Genomic DNA, 16,840 nt, shown 5'->3' on the forward strand with positions numbered 1-16,840 from the left:
ACTATTCCTTCCGTTCATTTTTAAGTGTTATTTTTTGATTTTTTACACATACTTAAAAAGAAATAATTTAAAAAAGAACATTTAAAAAGAAATGGAGACAGTATCAATTATCAATACGAGTAAGTATAACTCTTACTGAGCAAAAAAGAGTAAGCAACACTTAATATAAAACAGATGGGTGGGTAATTAAAAAGTTGAGGTTACCATGACTCCAATTTTACTTCCACACTCTATCTAACCTATTTAATAAACTCTTTCTGGAGTTGCTTTCCTGTTTCTTTTCTGTAACTTTCATTTCCATCATCTAAAATGCACACCCTACTTTCACAAACCATCACACGCCCACCACAACCAAACCCACTAATTCCCTCTTCTTTCACAAACCAAACAAAACCACCCAATTTGAACCTTCAATCCTCAAACACAATCCCTCAATTAAGCCTTCTTAACAACCACCCACTTACTTCCACCACCTACGCTATCATTCTCCAATCTTCCAACTCTCTCACTTTAGGAAAACAACTTCACTCTCACTCCATCAAAACTGGCTTCCACCACCACCATTTTGTTCAAACCAAGCTACTTCAAATGTATTCCATCCACTCATCTTTTGAAGATGCCTGCCACATGTTTGACACAATGCCGCTTAAAAACTTGCATTCTTGGACTGCACTTATACGCCTTCATCTTAACATGGGGTTGTTTCAAGAAGCTTTTATGCTTTTTGAAGAATTGTTATCTGATGGGGTGAGCGAAAAATTGGATTTTTTTGTGTTTCCTCTTGTGTTGAACATTTGTTGTGGTCTTGGTGATTTGAAACTAGGTAGACAACTTCATGGGATGGTTTTGAAACTTGGGTTTGTTACTAATGTTTATGTGGGGAATGCTTTGATTGATATGTATGGTAAATGTGGGGGCTTAGGTGAGGCTAAGGAAGTTCTAGAAGGAATGCCGCGAAAGGATTGTGTCTCTTGGAATTCTATTATAACCGCATGTGCCACCAATGGGATGGTGCACGAGGCGTTGGGTCTCTTGCAAAACATGTCGTTGAGTGAGCTGGAACCCAATGTTGTTACTTGGAGTGCGGTTATTGGAGGATTTTCGAGTAATGGTTATGATGTTGAGTCAATTGAATTGTTTTCTAGAATGGTGGGAGTAGGGGTGGCACCAAATGCTCAGACGCTGGCGAGCGTTCTTCCTGCTTATGCTAGGATGAAATGGCTTTGCTTTGGGAAAGAACTCCATGGCTACATTGTTAGACATGATTTGTTCTCTAATAGTTTTGTTGTGAATGCATTAGTGGACATGTATAGAAGGTGTGGTGATATGAAAAGTGCTTTTGAAATGTTTTCCAAGTTTGCGAGGAAAAGTGCAGCATCTTACAATACAATGATGGTTGGCTATTCAGAAAATGGTAATATCGTAAAGGCAAAGGGATTATTTGACCGGATGGAGCGAGAAGGTGTGGAGAGGGATAGAATATCGTGGAATTGTATGATATCAGGTTATGTGGATAATCTCATGCTTGATGAAGCTCTGATGTTGTTTCGAGATTTATTGATGGAAGGAATTGAACCTAATTCCTTCACTCTTGGAAGTATCCTTACTGGATGTGCTGATACAACTTCTGTTCGACAAGGGAAAGAGATACATTCGATTGCAATTGCCAAAGGTCTGCAGTCCAACAGCTTTGTCGGCGGAGCTTTGGTTGAAATGTACTGTAAATGCAATGACATTATAGCTGCTCAAATGGCATTTGATGAAATAAGTGAAAGAGATACATCAACATGGAATGTGTTGATATCTGGTTATGCACGGTCTAATCAAATTGAAAAGATTGGAGAACTTCTTGACAAAATGAAAGGGGTTGGTTTTGAGCCTAATACCTATACATGGAATAGTATTTTAGCCGGCCTTATGGAAAATAAACAATATGATTCAGCAATACGATTGTTCAATGAAATGCAGGTTTCAAATTTGAGGCCTGACATATACACAGCTGGAATAATCTTAGCAGCATGCTCCAAGTTGGCGACAATCCACCGGGGAAAGCAAGTCCATGCATATTCCATTAGAGCAAGGTACGACTCCGATGTTCACATTGGAGCCGCCTTAGTAGACATGTATGCAAAATGCGGGAGTATTAAACACTGCCACGAAGTTTATAACAAGATATCAAACCCTAATCTGGTGTGCCACAATGCAATGCTCACCGCTTATGCCATGCATGGACATGGTGAAGAAGGAATTGCTATTTTTCGCAGAATGTTAACCGACAAAGTTAGACCAGACCATGTAACTTTCCTATCGGTCATTTCTTCATGTGTTCACGCAGGATCAATCGAGATTGGTTTTGAATGCTTTTATTTGATGAAAAAATACAACATCACACCCACATTAAAGCATTATACGTGCATGATAGACCTCTTGAGTCGCGCAGGGAAGCTCGCCGAAGCATATCAACTTATCAAAAACATGCCAATGGAAGCCGATTCAGTGACCTGGAGTGCTCTGCTTGGAGGTTGTTTTATTCATAAAGAAGTATCCCTAGGTGAAATTGCAGCCGAAAAGCTCATCGAATTGGAGCCGGATAACACCGGAAACTATGTTATGTTAGCAAACTTATATGCTTCTGCAGGAAGATGGCATGATCTTGCTAAAACTAGAGAGTTAATGAATGATAAGGGAATGCAAAAGAGTCCAGGATGCAGTTGGATAGAAGATAGTGATGGGATTCATGTTTTTCTTGCTAGTGATAAAAGTCACCCAAAAATTGATGAAATATATCTTACGCTAGATAATTTGACTAAGTTCATTAGAATAAAACACACAAATCAATTATAACCCGACCAAAGACTTGTACTATATTAATAGAAGTACTTTAAACTTTGTAAGAAAATATACATGTACATTTTTTCTGAAGATAGAATTTTATACATTAATTTATAAATAATATCAATACACCATTGACATGACTCATTTATTTGCATAACTTTCTCACATTTTTTTAAAGAAAATAACTAAGAATTTAATTGATATACAGTCTAAAGATTTTTTACACGGTCAGTTAATCATAATCATTGATTTATTTAAAATATTTAATTTTTATTTTAATCACTCGAAAAATAATACAAACGATGATTGTGATGTATTGACGATGTAAATTTTTTTATATTGAGAATACATACGATTTAATCTCAATAACTAATTAAAGATATTATGATTAATTATAAACTACGAAAAATAAAATACAGTTTTAGGATTAATTATATGGATCTCGTTCAAGGCCTGCAATTATTTTGAAATATTTATAACGTGGCATGTTTAGTCAATTTTGCCCCTTCTCAACTGAACAATTACCATATAAATCCCTAATAATGTAAAAGAAAAAACGGCATTTTTTAACCGAAAAAAAACTAAAATGCTAGTAGTAGTTTCTTCTATGCGTAATCATCACGATCGTGAGATTTTCTAGTTTCCTTCTCCAATTTCCATTTCACTCCTTTCTCCCTCTTTTGGCAGAAATAACTTGGAAGGTGAATGAAACGAGAGTAATGGCAACAAACAAAAGGGCATTAGCGTAATTTCAATTGCTCATCCATGAGATGAGATGAACACATCCTCCCACTTGAATACCAACACCGACGCAACTGCCATTCTCTCTGTTGCCGCCGGTGCAAAGACCGGCCGCAAGGGAAGATTCTCGCTTATGGCCGCCGTGCAAACGAACTCTACTCCGGCGGTTGTCTTCACGGCCCTCGCCGGCGTCGCTATTGTCGCTGTCATTTTCTACGGTGCCAGTAGGTAATTAAATCTAGAGAAGAGAAAAAATGGATTAGAGATGTTCGAAAAACCCTAACAACACTATTTCAACTCAGTTTTTTATTGCTTTCTATTTATTCGAGCTAGATCTCTCTATTTTGTACTTAAATCGCTTTGTTCTTGTTATTGTTTTTAGAAAAGGAGAATAATGTGATTCATGTGAATGATGAAGTAGTGGTTAAGATACGGTGATAAATTGATAATAGAAAATGGATATTTTTTTGGTGTTGGTGAAGATTATCATTGGTTTCTTTATATTTTCAAATTGTGAAATTCTTAGATTGTTGGTTTTTGTTATTGTTGAGGTCCTTTAACTGTATCTCTAATTCATATCAGTTGCTTGCCACGAAATTACCTCTTATTAGGATTTTATTTGTTGCTTGATGATGGTTTACTTGATCATGATCCAGATTAATATCCAAAAATTTGTCATTGCAGCTGTTTCCTTTGAATCAAAGAAAACACTACAACATCGATTTTTTTGATTTATTTTGAGCTTGAAAAGAAAGATCTGTGATTGCATATGTTGTGAGCTTGTCTAATGTTCATTTGGGCTCTTAAGAATCATATTTTCTGGGCCTAATTAAATTTATTGCATGTAAAAAGGACGTGACAGTTATTACCATTTCATCTACAGACAAAAAAAGAGAGGCCGTTATGGTATATGCTATGGAACTGATGCATGCAGTACTTATTTGAGGGGGAGTTATTTAGTATTCTGGATTTTGTAAAAAACTAAGAAATGCTGAGTTTTAGTACTAAACCTTTATTCTTTTTCTATTTATGTTAACATCCTTATAATTGTTTTACTTGGAGAACATAGGTTTCTTCCTTCTTGGTAAAAGTTACTTAATTATAGTAGTAAATAGATGCTAATGTATCATATGTTGAGGTTAGTCTATCTTTTATTGGGGGAAATACAGAGGTTTGTCCTTAGGGTGTGAAATTTTGCCACATGTAATTAGAAGAACACTTGTCTATAAGTAGTTAGTTAGAGATAAATTGAAGCAGATAGCTCTAACACACGAAAGTACTGTTTCATCACTAAGAAATTTAGATAGTTCTGTATGAAGCGTCTCTCTCAAAAATCACAAACACTAACAAAATAAAATGTATGAAATATATGACAAGACTTTTTCAATGGGTGAAGGCCATAATAATAGGCTTGAAAAAGTAAAAAATAAATCTGTGTATCACACAAGAAAACAGCTTAACAAAGTGCTTTTATTTACTCTTACTAAGCAGAAGTAATTAGTAACTAGTATTTCTCATGATTTAATTGGTCAACTTAAATCACCATGATCATGCAGGAAAAGAAAACATGCCCTTTCACCTCAGCAATGGAAAATATTGTTTACAGAAGATGGTAGACTCCGTGATGGTGGAATTAAGCTCCTGAAAAGAGTGCGCAGTGGAGTGAGTTTACCAATTCATTCACCTGTAATTTAAAATTGTGTATCTTTCGTTTCTTTTTGGAATTTAGTGCGTTATAAATATGTGATGCAGGGTGTTGGTCCCAGAATAAGAGCTGAAGTCTGGCCATTCCTACTTGGAGTGTAAGCGTGCCATTCCTTTTATTTCATGTCTAGATTCTAGATAATCTTCACTCTTGCATAATTGCAATGAATCTTATCTTAGTTATCTTTAAGTTAACATATAATCTTTGTGTTTTCCTCCATGTTATGCATTAGGAAGGTTAATGATTATCTTGTTCTTTTTTTCTTTTTTATTGTTTGTGTTTTAACTTTTTCTTTTATACAGTTATTGATTACCCTTTTATGACTTAGACAGGTATAACTTTAACAGCACAAAGGATGAAAGAGATGCTGTGAGAACTCAAAATAGGTAGATATACTAGTTTCATTCTCAATTTTTTTATACATCTTTGTGCATGATCAGTACTCCAAATCTATATTCTGTTTACTTTTCTTTTGTTTTATTTGTGTTGAGAGGGAGTGGGTGTTAACATCTGGTTGATTTTGTGGCAAATCTCTAAATGCAGAAAAGAATATGAAACACTCCGTCGACAATGCAGGAAACTCGTAAAAAAACCCAATGAAATCAGTAAGTTAAATGAAATTGGTGAAATTAGCTACGAAGGAGGTGATGGAAGTCTTGTTCAAGATTCTGGTTCTTCTAGTTCTGATGATGCGGCCAGCGCCAGGGAGTTCCTCTCCAGTCAGGACAGGAGTCCAGAAGCTGAATATTCAGATTATCCATCCATTGTCTCATTGGAAGGAGATGATTATGTTAATGTCAACAAGGCTGATGCATCTTTACCGGATTCATATTTTTCCGAATCTCCTGAAGTAATTCAAACAGTTCCTCCGGATGATGATCAGGAAGATAACAACCCCGTGAAAACTACCAAGGATTCCGCTGATGGTCCTGAAGTAATTCAAACATCTCCTCCTGATGATGTTCAGGAAGACAACAACCCCATAGAAACTACCAAGGATTCCGCTGAAGTTCCTGAAGTAATTCAAACAGATCCTTCCGGTGATGTTCAGGAAGACAACAACCCCATGAAAATCACCAAGGATTCCGCTGAAGGTCCTGAAGTAATTCAAACAGCTCCTCCTGATGATGTTCATGAAGATAACAACCCCGCGAAAGCTACCAAAGAAGTCTCTTCTCCCTTGCAAGAAAAAGTTCCATCAAAGCCACCAACTAATGAAGACTTCTCCACCTGGCAACGGATTATCCGACTTGATGCATTGCGTGCTAATGCAGACTGGATGTCACACTATCCCTCTCAAGCGGCCGTATCAGACAGTGTGGCACGTCGTACTGCTGAGGCTGTTGGCTTGGAGGATTATGGCCACCTAGAGGCAGGCAGGATCTTCCATGCTGCCCGACTAGTTGCTATTCTTGAAGCATATGCACTATATGACCCTGAAATTGGCTATTGCCAAGGTATGAGTGACCTGCTATCTCCTATAGTTAGTATTATATCAGAGGATCACGAGGCTTTCTGGTGTTTCGTTGGATTCATGAAGAAGGCACGGCAAAATTTTAGGCTGGATGAGGTGGGTATAAGGAGGCAACTAGAGTTAGTTGCCAAAATAATCAAGTATAAAGATGCCCATCTATTTAAGCATTTAGAGAAGCTTCAGGCTGAAGATTGCTTCTTTGTATATAGGATGGTGGTGGTACTGTTTCGAAGAGAATTGACATTTGAGCAGACTATTTGCCTTTGGGAAGTAATGTGGGCAGATCAAGCTGCAGTCAGGGCAGGTATTGGGATTTCTGCATGGAACAAAGTTAGAAAGCGTGCGCCACCAACAGATGATTTGTTGCTTTATGCAATAGCAGCTTCGGTATTGCAGAGGAGGAAGTTGATCATTGAAAGGTATAGCAGCATGGATGAGATCATTAGGGAATGCAATAGCATGTCAGGACAGCTTGATGTTTTGAAATTGCTAGATGATGCACATAACTTAGTGATCACCCTTCATGATAAAATAGAGACATGATTCTGATAAAATAAACAGGACATTCTGGTGGAGCAGGTTTGCAAAGAGAAGGCGGTGGCATGTAACTGGTAGAAAATGTTGAGTTATTATCTACAATATCTACAACTAGGAATGTTTTTCTCCCTTGTCTAAAACAGTGTATTTTCCAGTTTAGCTCTTGCTAATTTTTATGTCATTCATTTGTCCTTATGAATCGCCATCGCTCAACTAGAATGCTAGTTTCTATAAGAGTAGCTGAAGATACGAATTTCTAAAAGCTGGTTTATCATTTTGTTTTATGACAAGAGCTATGTTATTAGTTATAGCAAGGAAGTTGTGCACAAATTGTGTATAAAACACAAGAATTCACACATTGTAGTTTTGCTAAGAAAGGAGAATCAGTTTTAGGTGTCTGAGTTTGGTAGATTTGGTAGAAATCATGAGTTTTATGGTCAATTTAGACGCCCTCACACTTTATTGGCTAATAAAGAAGGTTTAGTTTCAAATACCTCATATTTTTCTTCATATAAAGTTAGCCATTTATCTTTATAAATATTTATAATCTGACCCAAAATTCATTTTTAGTTCACATCTATTAGAGTTGTGCAATGTCTTACCGCCTGAGTATTTCAATTAGACTTGACAAAGAGGTTAAAAATTTAATACGACTGTAAATTATTATAGATTTGATTTGGTAATACTCAATTGCTCATTATATTATAGGTTGAATATCATGAAGAATTGAAGATGTAATTTATGTTTTTGGACAGTCGAGAAAGTCTTTTGAAACATATAAAGATGTAATTAATAATGGTATTGGTATCTTTCCTTTGGAGTTTGATCACTGGCATTGGTGTTTTGGGGGAGAAGGATGTATATTCTGTTGTTTGATGCGATTTGGTGTTTTGGGGAGAAGGATGTATATTCTCTTGCTTATGGTGTCCTTTGAAGAGAATTAAGTTAACGAATTCTTTAATGCGCCTATGTATTACTAGACTACTACGTAAAAATACAAAAATACTTTTATAATTCAGATATACATCTCCGAATGCATCTCAAGTCAATAAAAATCTGACTTAATGTGAAAAAATTATGAGATGCATCTTCGTAAAAATTACGGAGATGCATCTCCGAGCTCTGCTTGTACATACCAAAATCTTTCTTCTTTCTCTCTTTGTTAAAAAACAAAATTTTCTCTAAAACTCTTCTAAAATCACATTATCTCAAAATTAATCAAACAACATCAAAACTTCTTCAATCAACATCAGCTACATCAAAGAGCTCATTCAATTACATCAACTTCAAAGATTCATCACTTATTGTAAGTTTTTTATTATTGTAATTTTTTTTTTGAATTTTTGTATAAATTTGTAGAATTTGATGATTATGTGTTGAAATATATAGTTTATGCATGTTTGATAGTTGATACAAATGTGTTTCATAGTTAAAAATAATGACCAATGCATTACTTTTGGGGTCTTGGTGGTCTGCATTAGTGCCATTGACGAAAATGAAAGTTGTAGAAAAATTCGGAGATGCATCTTTGTATTTTTTCAATGTTTGAATTCTCAGGAATCGGAGATGCATCTCTGTATTTTATAAGTTTGCATTTTTTTGGTTATTTTTCTTGCTTGTAAGGTTGCTTGTAGTAATTGTGTGACATTTTTTTGATTTACTTACAAACATTATGACAGATAGAAACGACAAATTGATGCACGACAAGATTGTATAACATGCATTTGTCCAGAGAAAAAAAAGCCAGGTTTCACAGGCACTTGTTCCCTCTAGCCCGGTTGATTCGGAGACGTCGACTTTTTGGACGCATATATCTCCACCTTCTTCTTCCCGTAGAAGATGTGTGTCATCTAGTGACACATCATTGCCTCCATCTTTCCGTAGACGACATGTTTCACCTACTCAGGCAGCAGAGGTACCCGAGTCACTAGAGGTACCTCAGTCACTAGCGGCACCAGTGCCACCACATGCATCAGAGGGATCTCAGGATGATGAGGCAACAAAGGTATTTGGATGAGGCCCGTTAGAGTTGTCATTGCTTCCTCTTTATCCGGACCATACTACCCGACATACCTTGGACGAATAGGTAAAATGAGTTGGATTCATTCTTTTTAAATAAGTTTTTGATGATGATTTATTTTTCTACAGGACCACAATCTGCTGAAATTTATTAACCATGGGCGGAATATTACTGGCTTGTGTCAACCTACTGATGAGTGGTTTCAGGTTGCTTTACAACTATCTGTGATGAAAGACTTATGCAAGATCAATTATGTTACGGTGAATCCCGTGATGCTTAATGCATTTGTAGAGAGATGGCATATTGAGACCTCATCTTTTCATCTACCACTTGGTGAGATGTCTATCACACTCGGCGAAGTGTCGTGTCTATTGCATCTTCCGATTAGGGGGAAGCTTTTAGAAAATGAGAGAATTAGCAAAGATGAGGCACTTGAGTTGATGGTAGACTATCTGAGAGTTGACCCGACGCTGCCTAGAGGGAGTTTGAAGCCACCAAAGAGGCTCATGCTAGGTTTCGATTTATGGAGAATGTATATACAAATGAGTTGGTTAGAGCAGAGCAGGTTGGTGGTGATAAGGAGAAGGCAGGGCGGCATAAAGCACATGTTATGAGAGCATACATGTTATATTTGGTTGACACTACCCTTTTTGTGGAAAGGAGTTCCACTTATGTGGATGTCCTATACCTATGATACTTTGAGGACTTTGAATGGATCCATGAGTACAATCAGGAGACCGCTTGTTTGGTTTACTTGTACTCTAAGTTATCCGATGGTTGTAGGTGGAAGACGAAGAAAATGACAATCAACATCACACTTTTTACGGTAATATTTATTGGTCTTTTAGTGTTTGCGTGTCATTTTCATTATATTTTTGCAACGCCCTTACTAATGATGACTTATTTTGACTATGGATTTATATATGTCATTTCTTGCATATTAGTGTATGGTTTAATGCTCATCACATAACAAAGACCTTAACATTTATAAATCTTCGTTTTCATTTGAGTAACCATAAAATCAACTTAACTTGCTTTGTTTTGAGTGGTTACGGAGATGCATCTTCGTAAACCCTGAACGGAGATGCATCTCCAGATTAATAAATGTTTAAAATGTGCCTTCCAGAGAGGGATGCATGAGGTGTATTTTGAAATATTTCAAAGATGAATCTTCATAATCGTGTTTACAAAATATGTTGGTGTGACTCAGTGGGATGCATGAGGTGTATTTTGAAATATTTCGGAGATGCATCTTTAGATCAATTGTAACATTTTGACTTAAGATAATGGTGCGTCCAAAGATGCATCTTCCGAATCTGATGGGTGTTTTGGATTTTCCATAGGATAATTTTTCACCATGTATGGTGGGATAAGAAATCCCCTTAAGTTACATATATGGTTTCTATTAGTTTGGATCACATTCTGGAAGCCACTTGGTGTAGTTGGGCTCCCTAAAAAGTTATAGTATTCTCTTGATAACTCTTTTAAGATAAGTTTTCATCTAAGAGACTTAAAAGACGAATTATCCTTAACTCGACTTATGGGTTGTGTGATTGATCTATAGAGTATGTCTCTTATTTATTTACTCCTTCTGTTGTTTTTCAAGTGTCCCTTTAAAAAAATATTTCTTTTTAAGTGGCATTTCAAAGTTAAAAATAGTTTTGATTGTACTTTTGTCAAAATTATCCCTAGTCATTTATTATATATAGAGAAAAAAGTTAAATAAATTATTAAAAAATCAAGGGTATTATATGCAAAAAAACATTATTGTTTAAAAAATAACAACAATTATTAGTTGTCTTAATATACGTAAAAAGTAAAAAAAAGTGACATTTAAAAAGGAATTGATGGAGTATTACATTTAGAGCCGTGAAAAACTTATGGTATAGGATTTTTCAGTGGCTTGAGAGGTTAGTTATCTTGTTGGGTGATATTATCTCGTGCTTTGAAGTTTCTTCCTTCTTAAGGGGTATGACTAAGATTATGAAAGTTATTATGATTTGACATTCAGTAGTGTGGATTATATGAAACTCTCGAAATAATTTTATATTTACATGTAAATCACTAATGGAGGAGGACACAGAGGAGGCATATTTCTCTTACTTGAAAACTGTATTTTGATAGATCACATGCTTAATAATGTACTTTTTCTAAGTGTTGTGAACCCTATCCTCTGCTTGAGTTAATAGCAACTATGAAATTTTTTGACTTTTTTTTCTTGAAAATGTGGTTATAAGTTGCTATTGGAGGATGCTTTTCTATTGATGGTGATTATCTTTCTTAGCCTCTAGCTTGTTCCTATTTGTGGTGTTGATATATATATATATATATATATATATATATATATATATATATATATATATATATATATATATATATATATATATATATATATATATATATATATATATATATATATATATATATATATATATATATATAATATGCCTTAAACTAGGGCACTGTCGTTCAGGAGTTGCGTCGTCCATGAGATGATCCGGAGACTCGTCCAGAGAAAACTCTAGCGTGTAAGTCAAGAAAGGAGTTTGCGCTAAGTCCTGAAATATAGGCGGTCAGTAACTCTCCAGAAAAAGAGAGAATAGTTGATGCTACTAAGGATTACTCAAACCCTAGTCCCAAAAGCCTATATAAATAGTCCTTTTATAATAAGAATAGGACACACCCTAAGTAACACAGATTCTTAACACCCTAATGAGCTCAACACTCAGTACCGTCTTAACACACGACCACCGGTGGGTGTACGTTTGTCACCAAGCATCATCGGTCTTCAGTAGGGCCTCTCACCTCATGTGAGTAGGTTTCTTAAATTACCTAAAAACACCACCATACATGGCTTCTCACCACCGCGAGAAAGTCCCCACCACCAAAATATGTTATAAACTTACTAAGGCCTCTGAATCTCACTGCCCTTGTAGAGGGAACATGCACACATGTATTTTTTCACCAGTACAGTGGCGTCCACCACAAGGCTCCGATAAAACTAACCTGGACTACACTTTCTCCTATCAGCATCACCCTTCCCGCTGCTATGTGGGCTCCTAAATGTAATTGTTGGACCCCTAACCACTCTCAGATAAGATATGGGGGACGCCTGTCCGTGAAGGTTTCAAACCTTATTCCTTGGCCAACTTTGATGGACGCATCGACCCATACGAACATGTTGCCTCCATCAATACGGAGTTGGCCATCATAGGAGCTCCCTACTCTTAGAAGTACAAGTTGTTATCTGTCACTTTCAGAGAGGCTTCCCTTAGGTGGTATATAAGTTTACCCCGTGCCTCTATCAGCAGTTACCAAGAACTGGTAAAGAAACTGGTGCACCATTTCTCCGTCAACTGCCACAAGAAGATGTCCACCACCAATATGTTTAATATATGCCATAGTCTGTTATAATTGTTGATGGACTATCTTTCCCACTTCAATGAGGCCACCATCAGATTAGTTCCACCAAACCAAGAAATGTTTGAGAGGGCATTCCAAAATGGACTTAATGGGGTCTCATATCACAAAAAGTACGACCATGAGCGCATCGCACACTTACGAATGATTGCACGGAGTCGCTACCAAACTTTATTTATTCCAAAGAAGGAAAACGGGAAATATCGACGAGCCCTTAAAACAAAAATAAAATGGTCGTCGCAACCAAATTCGGGTTCAGGATCGATTATGCGAGGGGGAGATATTAGCAACATTCACATCTATTATACTCAATGGGAACCATTTAATTACATTTGCGATTATATGTTAGCTTACGTTATTTGCTTTGTTCGAGTGATTAAAAGTTCAAAAGAAAAGAGGTCGCAAAAGGGATTTTATTAGGGTGCTTGACGAGATTGCGAGTCTCGCTCCTACATACTAAACAATGTTCTTTTGTAAAAGGTTTTCGATCGCGCAGGATGAGAAAATAGGCTTGAGGTGTTGAATTTTATTTTTGGGTGATTGACGAGTATTTGAACGGTAGGATAAATATGTCCATCACACGAATATTCGAGGTTACGGGGGACAAGTATGTCCAACCCAACCTTTTTCAACCAAGTTTTTTATGAAATTTGTGTGGCGAATTAAGTCATGTTTCTTTAACGGATGACAAGTATGCATGCGAGAGACTAATTATGCAGGATTACGAGGGACAAGTACGTCTAACACAAACTTTTTCGTCCATGAAAGAGTAAACTGTAAGTTCGGAGTGCGCCTAAGAGGGGGGGGGGGGGGGGGGGGAATTAGGACCAATTAAAAATTATGGTTTTAGAGACAAGTTTGTTCTTATTTTTCTAGTTTTGTGATGAGTTTAAAAAGCGATAAAGTGCAGAAAAATAAAAAAACACAAGGATGTATCCTAGTTCCCTTCACAGTCTGAAGGTACGTCTAGTCCCCTTTCAACACGAGATTTTACTATTTGTTAGGACTTGTATAAGACCGACACAATCACCAAGAACAATCCTCTTGTGATTCACCAAGTTGATATGAGAACAATCCTCTCAAACTCAACTCTCTTGCTTCCAATAATCCTGGACAACAAGGTATTTACAAAACAAATAATCTTATTTTCAACAATTCTGAAAAATAAGATATGGATTACAACAATAATTTGAGTGTAAAGTTTGTAGTATAATTATCAAACCAAGTGATATATCAATATACTTGATCTTCTCTTCCAATGACAAGAATTCACAAACACAAAGGTGTTAGATTGCTCAAGTATTTTCTGGTTTGAATGATGTGAAAATATGCAGAAAATATCTTGAATACAAGTTGATAATAAGAAATGTGAATTCTGAAAATTGTAAGAGTTTTGATTGGAATAGGTGTTTTTTGAATTTCAAAGATCATGTATTTATATGTCCATAACACCTATAATGAATCATGATAATGGTCTGAAAAATATCATGAACAATTGTCAAGCTGAAATGAAATGATTCCATGAAGTGGTGCAAGAAGAGGTGTTAGTAAAGCTACTGATTTTTCAAAAATGCACAGTGGTAAATCGATTTACATAATGGGTAAATCGATTTCCCTGTGGCAACGTTTAAAATTTTTCAAAAACTTACAGTAGGAAATCGATTTCCCTAAGAGGTAAATTGATTTACCTAGTTGAAAAAAATTAATTCTTTGCTTTTGGAAATGTATAGGCTTCAGTAGTAAATCGATTTCCCTAAGAGGTAAATCGATTTACTCAGTTGAAAAAATAATTATTTTCATTTGGAAATGTATATACTTCAGTGGTAAATTGATTTCCTAAGAGGTAAATCGATTTACCCAATTGAAAAATGAAAAATTTAAGCCTAAGATATTTTCCATGCACAAGGAAAGGTTATGCAATGATTGTTTGAATACTTGAGCATCTAAGACTTTAGTGAAGGTAAATATTCTCATTATACCTTCTTAAAATGCAATAGCTTAAATTCTTGAATCGTGATGATTTATCTTTGAGTAACATCTTTGCCTTCTTGTCACTTGGAGCTTTGTCTTCATCAAAATACATTCTTCATATAGAAGCTTGACTTCACATAAACTCGTTTTGTTTATTTAATGTGTTTTGAGGCGATTGATGAACATTCAAATGGTAGACTAATTGCAACCATCACACATACATTCGAGGGACAAGAATGTCCAACCTAACCTTTTCAACAAGTTAATTATTGTGAAAATAAGTTTCGAGATGATTAATTTTTCAAAGGGATCAATATGACTGGGCGTTTGATTCTACGTTTAAAAGAAATTTTAATTTGAGTTTTAAAGTATAGCTTGGCATTGAATCAAGACTTTTAGGCCATTTAAAAAATATTTGATTTTATCATTATTAAAGTATCATATATTAAATAAAATGGAAAATGAAATAAAATTAGAAAAGTGAGAATAAAATAAAAGATGAACATGGGGTGTGAAGCCCTGCGAAATATACCCGAGCGCATCGCAGGCTCAAAGATACAACATAGTCACCATCAAACTTTACTCATTCTCGAAGGAAAGGGAAACCATCGATTAAACCCAGGGGAAGAGAAAAAGGGTAAGGAAGTCAGTTATGCAAGGGGAAGGTATTAACATCCCTCATATTCGTTGTACTCAACGAGAACCATTTTAATTGTTCTTTGCAAGAATGAATGTTACTGTCTAAAGATTACTCACGAAAAGAGAAAAAAGATTTGAAATAATTAAGGTGCTCCCTGAGTATTGGGGTCCTCGTGCCTACGTATCCTCATAGTGCAATAAGGAAATCAAAGCTCCGTAATTTGTGGTAGAAAATATTGATGCGTTAGTTATTTTTAGTGAACAATGTTAACGTTCGCATTCTACAGTCAACTTGCCTGTATGCTCGAGAATGGGAGACTTAAGCGTTTGTTTGTTTGTGATAGAATGAATGTGCTTGGATCGCACTCTAGCAGTTAAATATTACTTGTACACTCAAAGCAAAAGAAGGAAGTGTTGGTGTAAGCCCTATATGCCAATACTTTTGGTACTTGTATCGAATTATTTATTAATAATAAAAGACTTTTTATTTATTATGTTTGTTTAATAAAGTCCATAGAATAGCTAGTCCGTTTAATGTATCAAGTGTGATTGAATCATGAGATCTCATTAAACATAAGAACACTATTCTTAAAGTATCTGTAGTCGAGCTTTGTTGTGAAGTGAGATAACATTAAAGCATTAAGACTATTATGTATATAGACTGATGATCACATCTCATGGATCATGGATAAGGAGTTATCAAGTCTTAAACATAAGTATGAATATTAGGAGTAATATTTATACTAGATTGACCCGCTATAAGAATACTACATAGAATGTTATGCAAAGTGTCATAAATTATTCTCATGGTGATATTGGTGTATACCACCATTCGACCTGAAACCACTATGGACCCTATATGTAGAGTCGAATGCTTTATTGTTGATCAAACATTGTTCGTAACTAGATGACCACAAAGATAGTTGATGGATACTCCACGAAGCATGCTGAGGGACATGATTGACCTAGATGGAATTTGCCCATCCTGCATAACAAGATAAATGTATAAGGGCTCAATATTGAACTGGACAAGGATGAAATTTCATTTCTCTCTCTCTCTCTCTCTCTCTCTCTCTCACACACACACACACACACACACACACACACACACACACACACACACATACAACCTCAAAGCCTTCATTCATAGAAGCTAGCACTGAGACTGAAGGAATCTGTTTGTATGGACTGAGTAGAGGCGTTGTCACTATTTAGCGCTCGTGATCACTCCTTAGATTTGCATCAAAGGTTTCAATCGTCACAAGAGGTAACCGTTTTTATCACTGATCATGCCCATTCGTAAGGATCACTAAATGAAAATTTTTATTTCCACTGTGTTTTGGATCACAATTTTCCTTCAGTGGTATCAGAGCCACTTACGAAACCATGCATCTGATAGCTGTTTATTTTCTATATTTTCTATATTAATACGATTAAAAGACAGAATGAATTAAATAATAAACGAGTAATTAAATTTGGCATCATATGTATACGATTT

General features: G+C 35.7%; 2 protein-coding genes across 2 annotated transcripts; both read left to right on the plus strand.

Moving 5' to 3' along the window:
- The first annotated feature begins 203 nt into the window (after positions 1-203).
- LOC127096818 (pentatricopeptide repeat-containing protein At2g13600) lies at positions 204-2,976 on the plus strand. Its single transcript, XM_051035354.1, has one exon. The coding sequence runs from the start codon at positions 310-312 to the stop codon at positions 2,842-2,844; it is 2,535 nt and encodes an 844-aa protein (XP_050891311.1). The 5' UTR covers positions 204-309; the 3' UTR covers positions 2,845-2,976.
- A 422-nt stretch (positions 2,977-3,398) lies between these two features.
- Positions 3,399-7,491, plus strand: LOC127093046 (rab GTPase-activating protein 22). The gene is made up of 5 exons (XM_051031943.1): positions 3,399-3,804; positions 5,133-5,238; positions 5,329-5,378; positions 5,614-5,667; positions 5,825-7,491. The coding sequence occupies exons 1-5, from the start codon at positions 3,611-3,613 to the stop codon at positions 7,296-7,298; spliced, it is 1,878 nt and encodes a 625-aa protein (XP_050887900.1). The 5' UTR covers positions 3,399-3,610; the 3' UTR covers positions 7,299-7,491.
- Positions 7,492-16,840: the final 9,349 nt, after the last annotated feature.

Source organism: Lathyrus oleraceus, chromosome 6 (assembly GCF_024323335.1).
Source record: "Lathyrus oleraceus cultivar Zhongwan6 chromosome 6, CAAS_Psat_ZW6_1.0, whole genome shotgun sequence".
NCBI classification, from domain to species: Eukaryota; Viridiplantae; Streptophyta; class Magnoliopsida; order Fabales; family Fabaceae; genus Lathyrus; species Lathyrus oleraceus.